Raw genomic sequence first — 12921 nt, forward strand, 5'->3', positions numbered from 1 at the left:
AAGAATTGCATATAATCCTGATATTTGAACAGAAGAATAGGGACTTTGAACTACTTATATTTCCTGATTCATAACCTGCCATTTCTAATTTATTTGCATCATTGTAAAAATGTTAAAAGTTTTGAATATCAGTGATTTTATTTAACTCATCCTGTTTTTTTTTTTTTTTAATTGAAGTCTTTTTTTTCTTTTTTCTTTTTTTTTGGCGTATCTGTTGTTAATTTCTCCTAAGTAGTTACTTCAAGCTCTCTCTGCCTGTTATCATCAGCCATCATAATTATGTAATTTGAGCCTTTGTATATGGGACTCCACTCTATTGGATCAAATTCTGTGGACTGACGAAGTCTTATTCTGCCTTTAATAATTTAATTCAGAAACTTTTTCTATATAGGTTTTTAATTTTTTATTCTCTTTATATGATAAAAATAATTCATTCTAAAATACTATCTTCTCTTTGCCAAAATTTTTCCAGAATGATCAGCTAGTAAAATAACTAAAATATAATCAAGCTTAGGATCTAATCTGTACACATAGGCATCTTATAATCTCTGTTCTACTTGGGCTGATTCCTTTTCTGCCTCAGCCATTAATTTTCCTGAATGGTTTTAATTTGAATCACATTGCAGGGTTTGAAACAAATTACTGAACTCTTGAGTAGTTAATCTAGTAGTAAGGCATAACCAGTTACTATCTCCAAATAATTTTTGAAAATCAATAAGTGGTTTTAATTTCTCTCTTATAATCTGAACCTTTTAAGATTGAATTTTTTGTTGACTCAGTTTAAATCTTAAATAATTTATAGAATTTCCTTTCTGTATTTTTTTCAGGTGCAATCTGTAGTCCCCAGTAAGGTAAAATCTTTTTGTGTTTCATTAAACATTTTTTCTAAAATATCTGTATCAGAATCAGCCAGTAAAGTTTCAACCATGTAATTAATGGTGAATAATGGACTGAGAAAACAGGTTATTAACAAATTATTGCTAGCCATTGTTGTACAAAATATTGACATACATTGGACTATTTAACATTCCCTAAGTAAGAACAGTCCACTGATATCTCTTTACAGATTTAGCATTATTATACGTGATCACAATAAAAGCAAGTTTTTCTCTGTCTTGTTTTTGCAAGGGAATAGTAAAAAAACAAGTCTTTTAAATCAGTAACTATCATAGGCCAATTTCTAGATAGTGTAAAAAAGGTAAATGAATTTTAGTCTGCAAAGAACTCACATGCTGTATTACTTTACCACTCTTAAATCTGCTAACATTCTCCATTTTACTGGTTCCTTTTTTTTTTTCTTATTACAAATACCAAGGGCTTGTAGACTCCTCAATATGTTTAGCATCCAATTTTTTTTTTGCGCCAGTTGCTCAAGTGCCATTAATTTTTCTTTTGTTAAGGGCCATTGATCTATCCATATCCATCTAACCATTTTAAAGGCAGTGCTGTTGGTATATTATGAACAGTGGCCTCTAGTTTAAATTTGGAAAGCTAATTCTTGCTTTCCCCTGCTGATGGACAACCTGTATAGACTGTGATCTTCTTTGATAATTTTTTTCCAATACCTTTTCCAGGAATATAACCCATTTTAAATATAATCTCATGAGCTGTTTCTGAAACTGAAGAAACACTAATTTGAGTTCCCATTGTTGTAACAAATCCATTTCTCATAGGGTTATGACTATGTCAGCCACGTAGGTTTTAACTTTCCTATTTGACCTTCTGGACACATATATTTATTCCAGTCAACACTGGCTCACATGCGATATTGTTCCAATACCTATAAACAGAGTAGAGACTTCTCGCCATGGCCAATTTTGATTCTAAGATTCTTCAGAAATTATAGATACATCTGCCCCAGTGTCCACTAAACAGCTAAGTTCAATACCATTTATCACCTTTATTTTGGCCTTTCATCATTAATAACAGTTTGCCAAAATACTTTCTTCTCAGATCTTCTGTCATAGGGTTTCCATTGCTTTGAACAGACACCATGACCAAGGCATATCTTATAAAGGACAACATTTAATTGAGGCTGGCTTACAGGTTCCGAGGTTCAGTCCATTATCATCAAGGCAGGAGCATGGCAGCATCCAGGCAGGAGGAGCTGAGAGTTGTACATCTTCATCTGAAGGCTGCTAGGAAAAGACTGGCTCCCACGTGGTTAGGAGGAGGGTATCAAAGCCCACTCCCACAGTGACACACTTCCTCCAGTAAGATGACACTTCCTAATAGTGCCACTCCCTGGGCCAAGCAGATTTAAACCACCGCAGCTTCCAAATCCTCCTGTCCTATTTATTGGAGCTGCTTTACCTTTGTGATCTGGGAGTAATGTAATTGAGCCATTACCTGGCTCTAATTGTGTGGTTTTCTTAACATAAGCCTTGACTTTAATTTCACCTTGATAAGCTTCATTTATTAATCCTGGATATACAGTAAACTCTTAAGTTGTGAAACCACTACTTCCCAAAATCATCCCTACTCTTCCTGTAGGAATAGAATCATACACACCAGTGGCTATTTTATAACAAGGAATTTATGGAGACAGTGTTAGATATTTCCCACTGTCAAGTCAAGAGCAGCACTATGTGAAGTAGCATGCATTAACTCTCCAAAACTGAGTTTACATTCCTCTGATTGCCCTGTTAGTTACTATTCCATTGCTGACAGGACATTGTTGGCTTGTGTTGTTTGTGCTTGGGTCCGGAGATAGTCCCCTTGTCTGGTTTCTGGATGGTAAAACATCTCCTTGCAGATTTCTTACTGATTGGCATTCATTAGCCCAGTATCTGCCTTTTTCACATCTATTACAAATTCTTGGTGATATATTTTGTTTATTTTGAAATGAGGCATTTCCTTTAGTAAGCAAATATCTACATTCTTTTTTCCAAATGTCCAACCTTCCCACAGTAAAAGCATCATGCTTTCTGAGAGTTAATAAATACCTTTAGCTAAGGCTTGTTCAATTAAAGTTGCATCATCTGCAGCAGATTGACTATCAGCAGTAGTTTTTAATCCATTCCTCTTGGGAAACACCTTGAGGTTTAGTGGCATTCATTCATTATTTGCATTTTCAAAAGCCAGAGATTCAAGTAGCTAACACCTGAATCTGCTATTGCTTTTTGCATTGCTGAAGTTAAATCTTTGTAAAAGTCAATGAATACCTCACCAGGACCTTGGGTAATTTTAGTAAAAGATGGAGTCTTTTTTTTTCTTGCTTCTTCAACTTTGCCCCAAGCCCTTAAAGCCACCAAGTGACATTGTGTTGAAGCAGCATCATCAAGTTGTATCTGCTTACGCCAGTCAGCAATTGACCTTCACCTAACAAACGATCCTTTGTTATACTTATTTCTTTAGCCTGGTTATGTTGTTCCATGGCCACTGATTCCTTTCTCTACCATGTAAGCCATTGAAATTGAGGGCCAGCTTCTAATATAGCTGTCATTAAGTCCTTCCAATCTTGTGGTATAATTCTGTTCTGCATAGCCCAATTGTTTATTACCTGTCTCACATATGCATTCCATATGCTACCACTTTAATTGCCTCAAATCTGCTTTATATGAAGGTTTCCAGTTAATCTGAACATAACCTTGAGGATGTTGAATATCTGGTGGCATTTGCTGCAGTGTTATTGGAAATACTTGAGGGTTTGGGGTTTTTGTTTTGTTTTGTTTTTTTTGGGTTTTTTTTGTTTTTTGTTTTTTTGTAGACCTAGGCAATAATTCTGCTCCTGAGAAATTACACAGACCAGCAGTTGAATTTCCCATGACCTCTGCCAAAATCCTAGAGATGCGTTTACCTCCTTGCAAGCACAACTTCTTTCATGCCCAGTCTCAGCTGGACTCCTCTCCCTCCTGGTCCACAGTGTTGGGCATCAGTAGATGACCCACACAAATCTCAGTCCCTTCTGACCATGGCTAGCCTTAATCAAAAGGAAGAAGTCCAGGTTTGCCAGGACTGTCTTAGGATCAAGGGTGGTTCATCTGCAAATTCTCATATGGCCCTAAATGTAGATTCTTTAGAGAACCTTGAAGAAGGTTCAAACAGTCTGAGAATAATTTCTCAGCTTCTCTTAATTGACCTGAACATTGTAAAGGTTTTGCTGAATCATTTCACCCAAAGCCAGACACAAGACTTCACTGTTCACATCACTGCAGTTCTCGGCACCCACGCTGAGTGGTTCTAGCCGTTCCTCTTGCTCTCACAGTCTTTCTGCTTCCCTTTCTGCCATGTTCCTGGAACCTTATGTGCAGGACTGTGTTATTTCCTTTGTGATTGGGCAGGAGTGCCTTAGATGTGTCCTTTGTTACTGGGCAGGAGTGTGCTGTAATTTGTCCTTTGCGACTGGGTGCAAGTGTGTCGTAATATGTCCTTTTCGACTGGGCAGGAGTGTGCTGTAGACATGTTCTTTGTGACTGGGCTCCACAGATCTCCATTTTGATTGGTTGTAGTTTTCTGTAATGGTCTCTGTCAGTTGCAGAGAAGAGTTTCCTTAAGTGAGAAATATTATTTTTTATGTGAGTGTGTGGTTTTGCTGAGTGTTTGTCTGTATACTACATGCTTGGTGACTCTGAAGGTCAGAAGAGGCCTTTGGATTCTCTGGACTGGAGTTACAGATGGTTATGAGCTACCATTTTGGGGATGGGACTTGAACCTGGGTCCTCTGCCAGAGCAGCGAGTGTTCTTAACCACTGAGTCAACTCCAGCCTGTAGGCTCTCTTTTGGGTCTCAACATTATTAAAATTTCTGAATTCTGTAGTTTTTACTTACGTTTCTCATTGCTAGAGATATTTATAAATAGGGATCATTCCCTTGAGAAAACCCTCCTCTTTTTTTTTTTTTTTTTTCCCCTCTCCCACAGTTTCAAGATGAAATGGGATTCTCCAATATGGAAGACGATGGCCCAGAGGAAGAGGAACGTGCAACAGAGTCTCGGCCTAGCTTCAACACCCCTCAAGCCCTACGGTATGCTGGCTGAGACTTAGAGTGAAGGGATTAATGTATTTTGAAAATGTTTGATTTTTTTTTTTTAAATTATAGTTAATCTTTAATCACCCTCTTGTTTAGGATGGGGAGTCCTGGAGGTAAGTTTGTTGTCAAACAAACAAAAACAGTCTCCTTGCTTTGGGGCAGTGCAGCTCTAGACAAAGCTGTATCTGTTTGGGAAAGGAGAAAAAGCATAGCTGGGCCTTAGAGCAGCTCCTGTAGCCGAGCGGTGCTGGAGAGGTGTTGGGAGCTTTGAATGGCCAGCCACAGAAACCACCCTCCGCCGTCATGATGCTGTGTTCATGCTTTGTCATTAACATCTAATTTGACACTTAGGCATTGATTGAGTAAGCATCCTGCTATGATGTCTGAAGAGCCAGAAACAAGCCTTTTTGTATAAAGTTACTAACTAGTAAGTGATAAGGGGTGACATTATCTTCTATGACCACTTCCTGCTGACACCTGGGTACCATAGTTGGGGACCCAAGAAAGCTCAAATGCTGGTCAACGCCAGGAAGAGCAGGCTCTTTAGTCACTGTCTAGGTTCTGTGGGACTTCTGGAGATAGCAAAGCACAGGCCCTGTTGGAGCAGTCTGAGAGGCTGAACCACCTGGGGTAAGATGCTGTGGAGTTGACACTTGGAGCTGATCGTGTTGCTGGAGCAGTCTGTAGTTGATTTTAAATCTGCTGGCACAGATCACCAGGGAGAGAAAGTAAAGGAAAGGAATTTAGGGGAAATGTTTATCCAGGGTGTGCATTTGAAATTTCCTGGCCCACAATCCTGGTAGTTGGCTGAGGGCAGTCCCAAGACCAGGGGAGAAAGAAAGCTCCTACCCTCAAGAGTAGGCAGTAGATAGGAGACTTAAGATGGTGGTTGACAAGACTTATCTGGAGTCCATTTGACCAGGGAGAAGACAATTGAAGTCAGATCCATGCAGCTTACAAGAATTTGTTGTTTATCAAAAGAGATAAAATTTTAGATATGTTAGCGTTACCAATGTCTGTGGTCTCTATTAAGATGCATATTGCAGAAAAGCTCATAGTAGGAGCTTGGAGATCCAGCAATGATTCAGTACACCAAGTAGGTACAAATCTATTAAAAGTGACTGATACTTACTGGCTACCTGAACAATTACCCTCCATGGTAATCTTGATTTCTTTGAGGGGCAGAAGTCCCAGGGCAGTGTCAGTCTTTGGCCACCAGGCCCAAAAGATCCAACAGACTTTGCTGTAGAGAAGGAACTTGGAGGACCAGGCTGTGTAGTCCAGGCAAAGTGGGGCAGTCAGCTCCCCAATAGTTCACCTGACCACAGTTTGCACAGATCCTGCAGAGGGCGAAGTGAAGGGCAATATTTCATGTTGAGGCTCTCCTTGATACATTTAAAGCATGTTCTGGGTAGAGTTCTTCTGTGGGCCATCATTTTCTTTGAAGACCTTCAGACCACAGCTAGGATCTGGAGGTCTCTCTCAGTCTTAGTAAAGCTTTTTGTGTTAAGCGTTTTAAAAGCCATATTCAGCAGATCTCTGAAAAGTTTTGAGGACCATTATTTATTAAATATTAAGAAGTTGGGCAGTGGTGGCTCAGGCCTTTAATCCCAGCACTTGGGAGGCAGAGGCAGGTGGATTTCTTAGTTTGAGGCTAGCCTGGTCTGCAAAGTGAGTTCCAGGACAGCCAGGGCTACACAGAGAAACCCTGTCTCAAAAAAAAAAAAAAAATGTACTACCACACCAAGTTTAAACCCTAATTTTTTAATTGAAACTTTTTTAGTATCAAAATAAAATTATTAATCGAAGTGTACCATTCTCACAGGGCTTTTTAGTTTGATTTAGTTTATCCTAATAGCTAAAGTTTAACAAAGGGTGCAAAGACAAAGAAGCTGTATTGCTGGTACTGTGACCCTGGGTAGCCCTTAGGCATTCATAAATTTTATTTTTCAGATGTATCTTATTTTAAACACATGTTATTATTTATCTAAAGTTTCTAGAAAGGCTGGTGTTGTTTAAGTTAACAAAGACTTAAATAGTTAGCCGTAAATCTTAAATTAGCTTTTGTTAATCTGAGTAGACCTTTATAATCCTAAATTTTTACCATTATGCAAAAATCCATGTCAATTCAAACTATTTTGTATATTTCTTGTTTCCTTCTATTAAAAAGAGATGCAGGGATAAATTGAGAGCTTCACAGGACTGAGAAGTACCACAGTTGTTGCTGTATGCCATGTGGTCATCTTAAGCTGGTGACACCATATGGCCTGTACCCTTTAATGTTAGTAAAGATGGCTGTCGGTCATAGCTTCTTACATTTTGATGAGGTCATCAGCTCTGATGGAGGAAAGTCACTTGGATGCTAGTAGATAGACTTTTTGGATTTTTGAGACAGGGTGTCTCTGTGTAGTCCTGACTGTCCTGGAACTCACTCTGTAGACCAGGCTGGCCTCGAACTCAGAAATCCGCCTGCCTCTGCCTCCCAAGTGCTGGGATTAAAGGCGTGTGGCACCACCGCCTGGCTGATAGACTTTTTTAAAAACAGGAGTTGGGCTGGAGAGATGGCTCAGTGGTTAAGAGCACTCCCTGCTCTTCTAGAGGTCATGAGTTCAATTCCCAGCAACCACATGGTGGCTCACAACCATCTGTAATTGGATTTGATGCCTTCTTCAAAATAAATAAATAGATCTTTAAAAAAAAACAAAAAAACAGGAGTTGAGTCCAAGTTATACATAGTATATTTTAGACAAGAGTTGAGTCACATATATACCTGTGTATAGATTTTTGATTATAAGCCGTTTGTTACAAGTTTTAAGCCAAATTTTACAGATTTTCAGATTCTTTTACCAAATCCAATGAATTTACAAATCCTGAGATGTGTTTACAGCATAGTCTTAAAAGATTTCTTGGGAGCAAAGCACAGAGAAATCATAGGGATAAAAGATTTAAGAATGTTAAGTTGTAGAACCATAGCAGCAAGAGGCTTTGCAATTAATTATTTGGTTGTCCTAGCAGAAGTTGTTAGAATCTGTGAGAATTTGAAACTTGATTACACCATCTTTGTCCCTCACTCTTGTCCTGAGGCCAAGCTGTTTTCAGTAAGACAGCAAGACTTTAAGAAAATCCAAGGAGAAAAGGAGGAAGGGTCTTAAAAAGAACTCGGGCACAGGGAGGGTTAGGCAGCTAAGAGACCAGTGAGCCACAAAGGGACAAGAGGGTTGAGGGGGGACAACTAGAGCTCCAGCCAAGGAGGGTCCCAGTAGTAGGAGCTTTGGGACTAAGCACCATGGGGGAGGGATACAAGGGAATGTACAGGCCCAGGAGGGCACAAGGAGAGTTGGAACAGGTAGCTTCAAGGACAAGGGGGCAAGAAAAGTGTTGCAGACCCTGGAACATGTAGAGAAGCATGGGACTTGGCAGGCAGCTTCTGGGGACATAAGGAAGTTCCAAAGACTCGAGGAGCTGTGGGGAAGTGCGGTGTTAACAAGAACTCCAGTCCAGGCTCTTTCCAGGCAGACCAAGAGACTGGTTGGAGAGAAATGTCTGAAGTCACAGAGAAGAGGTGTCCCTTTCCCATGTGATAAGGGCCCTGTAAGTTTCCTGTCACAGTGATGTAGCTTTTAGAATTGGAGTCTACAAAGCATGCATCTTCATAGCGACACCCAGTAGAAGGGGAGAGAATTGTATAGAGCAGTTAGAGGAGAAAATAGCTTGAGAGGTTCAAGTGTCTTTGTAAGTAGAATTGCCCACGTGGGGGTACCCCAAAGAGCATAGGAGGGAGATACCAATGTGGTGGGTACCCCAAAAGGGCTCAGTAGGGAAAGACACTGAGGAGTTAGCAAGGGGAGATAGATGATGAGCTAAGGTGGAGGGAAGAAGTGCCGGAGGAGACAGACTCTAGAATCACATTGGTGGGTGGCAAATACCAGCAGAAACAAGTGATTTGTACTTACCTTAGAATAGATCAGCAGCTTGGTTCTCAGTTGTCGGATTCCTTTGGAAGGGAACTCATTATGCCAGGATCTGGGAGAGCACCAGGGTGACGCTGTCTCCCCGCCAGCAATACATGACTGCTGGAAGGCCTTGGGGGTGAGCACACAGTTCCATTTCCACTTCTCTTCCTTCTTTCATAAACCGCCATGAGTTTTTCCTTGGTACAGGGCCACTCCACATTTGCATTTGGGTGTCCTAGAAAGACCCCTTCATCTTTTCTTTTGTGTCATTTTTGTCCAATGGCACTGTTAATCATTCTCCCCTAGCTGAGAACAGTCATATTCCACCATGGGGCTCAGCAAAGCCCCTAAAGCCCCGTATCAATCACTGGTCCCTCAGAGTCAACCTCTTAACTTTCCTGGGAACACTTTGCTCAGTAAATTTGACCTCACATCAACTCCTAATTCCTCATTCCTTCAATATCTATTGTCTTCCAGTCCCTAATATTACTAGGGACCTTAGCTGGTATTAACCAATTGTTCCTAATGGCTTATATGTGTTTGTTGGTCTATTAGCATCTGATATTCCTCCAGTTGCCTTAGATTATGCCTTTGTTTTCAGGAGAAATGATAAGTTCCTCTGCTTGGACAGCACTCAAGCTTGGTCCTTTGATCTGCTCCCATGTCTCACAGTTTAAAGAAGCAGTCTGAAAAACTATTACTTAAGTCTTTCTTGGGGCTGGAGAGATGGCTCAGTAGATGGGAGCAGTGGCTGTTCTTTCAGAGGACCCAGGTTCAATTCCCAGGACCTACTTGGTAGCTCTCAGCTGTCTGTAAGTCCAGTTCCAGGGATCTGACATCCATCCTCCTTTGGCCCCTTCAGGCATAATATCCTTGTGTTTTGTGACACAAGACTCATTACATACACATATGCCTGTTCACTCCACACAGGGAGCCCAGGCCAGACCAAAGTACAGATACCATGAACAAAGTTCAACTTGAACCAGTGAGGTGTTTTTTAAAGATTTATTTATTTCAGACACACCAGAAGAGGGCATTGGATGCCATTACAGATGGTTGTGAGCCACCATGTAGTTACTAGGAGTTGAACTCAGGACCTCTGGAAGAGTAGTCAGTACTCTTAACTGCTGAGCCATCTCTTCGGTTTGAGCTAGTGAGCTTTTTTGGGGTTAATTACAGAGGCAGAGATGACTCAAAGACAGCTGCATCACCCAAAACTCAGCCTAGCATGGGTGACAGCTCACCAAATCTGGAAACCTAGAGCACATACATGTCAGCAAAACACTCATACACAGGAAGTAAAAATAATTAAATCTAAAGAAAAAAGAAAATGTCTTCAACCTATTACAAAAGTTACCATTTAACTGTTGCCACACTGCAGAAGGCTCCTCGGAGTTTGATAATTTGTTGGTTGTGGGCATGTGAGCAGCTCTTTTTCTTTTTCTTTTTCTTGTTTTTGTTTCTCTGTATAGCCTTGGCTGTCCTGGAACTCACTTGGTAGACCAGGCTGGCCTCGAACTCAGAAATCCCTCTGCCTCTGCCTCCCAAGTGCTGGGATTAAAGGCATGCACCACCACTGCAGGGCTAGCACCTCTTTTTCTGATTGCCTAGAATATTGTCACCTTTATCTTTTGTTTTATTTTTACCCAGAACTAATGTGCTTGGGTGTTTGGATTCTTGCTATAGTCCTAAAATAGTTTCTCTTCAAGATGTAGGGCTACAGTTATGGTCAGTGTATGTGGTATGTTCAAAAAGTTTGAGAAAGGTATTTGAATGGGTGAAGGAAGTTATTTTCATAGTGGTTGTATAGTAATGTTTGAACTAAGAATTCATCTCCATCTAAGCTGCCTCAGATTTTAGTGTATTTCTTTCTTGTTACATTGTCGAAAGGCCTTGCTAGACTTACTTGGTTTTGTTTGTTTGTTTTGGATACTGACACTCAAACTCAGAACTAATGCTTACAAAGCAAGTGTTGTCCAGTCTAAGGTAGGGGCATCCTCACTTAGGGGCTTTGGTTTTATTTTAAAGGAAATGAAGGAAGGGCCGCTGGATTGGAAAGCGCTGGCTTAGCAGGTCACCAGGGACCAAATGATGCACTTCTGCAGTATTCTTTGTTGCTATTGGTGTTAGGGAAAGTGCCAGCCAAAGACCCCCAAGACAGAATTGTCAGCACAAAGGGGATTTGTTTGCCCCAGAGAGACAAAGGGTAGGGATAAGGGACAAAGGCAGGATATAGAGGATAGCTGAGAAGGGGAAGACAACAGGGGAAAGGTGGGAGGGGTCTTTGTCCCAGAGGACAAAGGACTGCCTCTGAATAGAGAGAAGACAGGGTCAATAGGCAAAAGGTAGTTTATAAAGGATTAAGGGAAAAGCCTGTGTTAGGATGAGGTGTTTCATTGTAAGTGGGCATCTTAATGAGCTGAGCCAAAGGGGGCTTTCGATTACTGGACTCCAGTACTCTGTTAGTCCTCCTCAAGAGGAGGAAGTGGCCCAATAAAGGACTCAACCTTGGTGACTAGCTATAATGGTTTTTTAGCAAGGTAGAAGGAATGGGAGAGAATAGCAAGGGCTGCCAGAGCCACGCTGGACACACTGGAGCTAGCCAGAGTCCCTCCAATTTGGAAGCAGTTATAAGGTGGTATGTGTTAGTATAATGTAAGAGTGATGGGGTCCCACTCTCCTGTGGCATTGTATTACACTGGTGCTTCTCTGCTCCTAGAGTTTAATTTTATTTGTTCTCTCTGTGTTTTATATAGTGAAGTAATTGTATTAAAATAAGGTGGAGTATATTTCAGAATATTCTTTGGAATTGCTGGAGATTGAACCCAGGAAGTATGAGCTCAAACTATCCTCTAACACCAGCCTTCTTTTATTTGAATACAGTGCTAACAGTCAAGGGAAATATTTCCTCAAGGAGCAAGACTAGTAAGATGTCATGATCAAAGTGAACAGATGGTGTTCATGCTGGTTAATATGTCCTTGTAAGGAACTGGCTGTGTTGTGGACCTAGGGAAATCTACAAGTTATATCTTTGTTGGGAATAGGTTTGAGGAACCATTGGCCAACTTACTAAATGAACGACATCGGACAGTGAAAGAGCTGCTTGAACAGCTGAAAATGAAAAAGTCTTCAGTCAGACAGCAGCCTGAGGTGGAGAAGCTGAAGCCTCAGAAGGAGAAAGTCCATCAGACTCTGGTTCTCGACCCGGCACAAAGGAGCAGGCTTCAGCAGCAGATGCAGCAGGCAAGGCTTTTCTCACTGTCTTGTAGTAAGTAAGTGAAGTGTGATGAAGTCAGGTGGCTGTCCTACCTTCTGTTAGACCCATAGGACTGTCTGTCTACTAGGACCTGAAGGGCAGCATCATGTTCGTGGCCTGAGGGTCAGGTGGGAAATCAAATAAAGACCCTGATCGTGTGCAGGGTTAGAGATTTCGGGATTCTTAGTAACACATTCACACTCAAGTACTCGTCAGTATTACCTTTTCTTATTTCAGTCTTAGTCTCTCTAGTTTGAGGTTCAAGTTTGTCTGAGTTTGTGGTTTTAGCCAAACGAACATAACTCAAACAGATGCCAAGATCCTGCTTTGCTCTAGTCTCTCTGAGAAGCAAGATACCTGTGGTACATTTGTAGACTTTTTGGTAAGATCTGAGTTTCTGAACTGGCAACATTATAATGTGTCTTTTTTTTCCCTTCCCAGCATGTTCAGCTCTTGACACAAATCTACCTTCTCACCACCTCCAACCCCAACCTCAGCTCCGAGGCCAGTACCACCAAAGTATTTCTTGTAAGGTTCCATATATCTGTAACTTGGAAGACTTAAGTATGATATTCGTTTAACTGTTAATGTTACGCACTGGTTGTAATTTACATTTCTTCTTCTTTCCTGGATGTGTTTGTTCTCTCTACCTGCCTGTCCTGTGACTTCCTCTGTTTGACAGAACACAGTCTGGGGAAATGTTTGAATGTCATTTTAATTGCATACTCCTCATCTTGAGAT

At 40.9% G+C, this 12921-nt stretch overlaps 1 protein-coding gene across 9 annotated transcripts in view; it reads left to right on the plus strand.

Annotated features, from left to right (window-relative positions):
* The window catches only part of LOC117707043 (GON-4-like protein), a 73125-nt gene that overhangs the window by 37196 nt on the left and 23008 nt on the right, over nucleotides 1-12921 (plus strand). For 5 of the 9 annotated variants that reach the window (XM_076932720.1, XM_034500353.2, XM_076932716.1 and 2 more), the window contains 4 exons: nucleotides 828-851; nucleotides 4862-4965; nucleotides 11969-12167; nucleotides 12622-12708. In XM_076932720.1, the coding sequence (XP_076788835.1) occupies nucleotides 828-851; nucleotides 4862-4965; nucleotides 11969-12167; nucleotides 12622-12708 (414 nt within the window). Of the gene's footprint in view, nucleotides 1-827; nucleotides 852-4374; nucleotides 4518-4861; nucleotides 4966-11968; nucleotides 12168-12621; nucleotides 12709-12921 lie in introns of those variants that run through there. The other 4 variants (XM_076932717.1, XM_076932718.1, XM_076932722.1 and 1 more) reach the window with 3 other exon arrangements.

This window comes from Arvicanthis niloticus, chromosome 4, assembly GCF_011762505.2.
Source record: "Arvicanthis niloticus isolate mArvNil1 chromosome 4, mArvNil1.pat.X, whole genome shotgun sequence".
NCBI lineage: Eukaryota > Metazoa > Chordata > Mammalia > Rodentia > Muridae > Arvicanthis > Arvicanthis niloticus.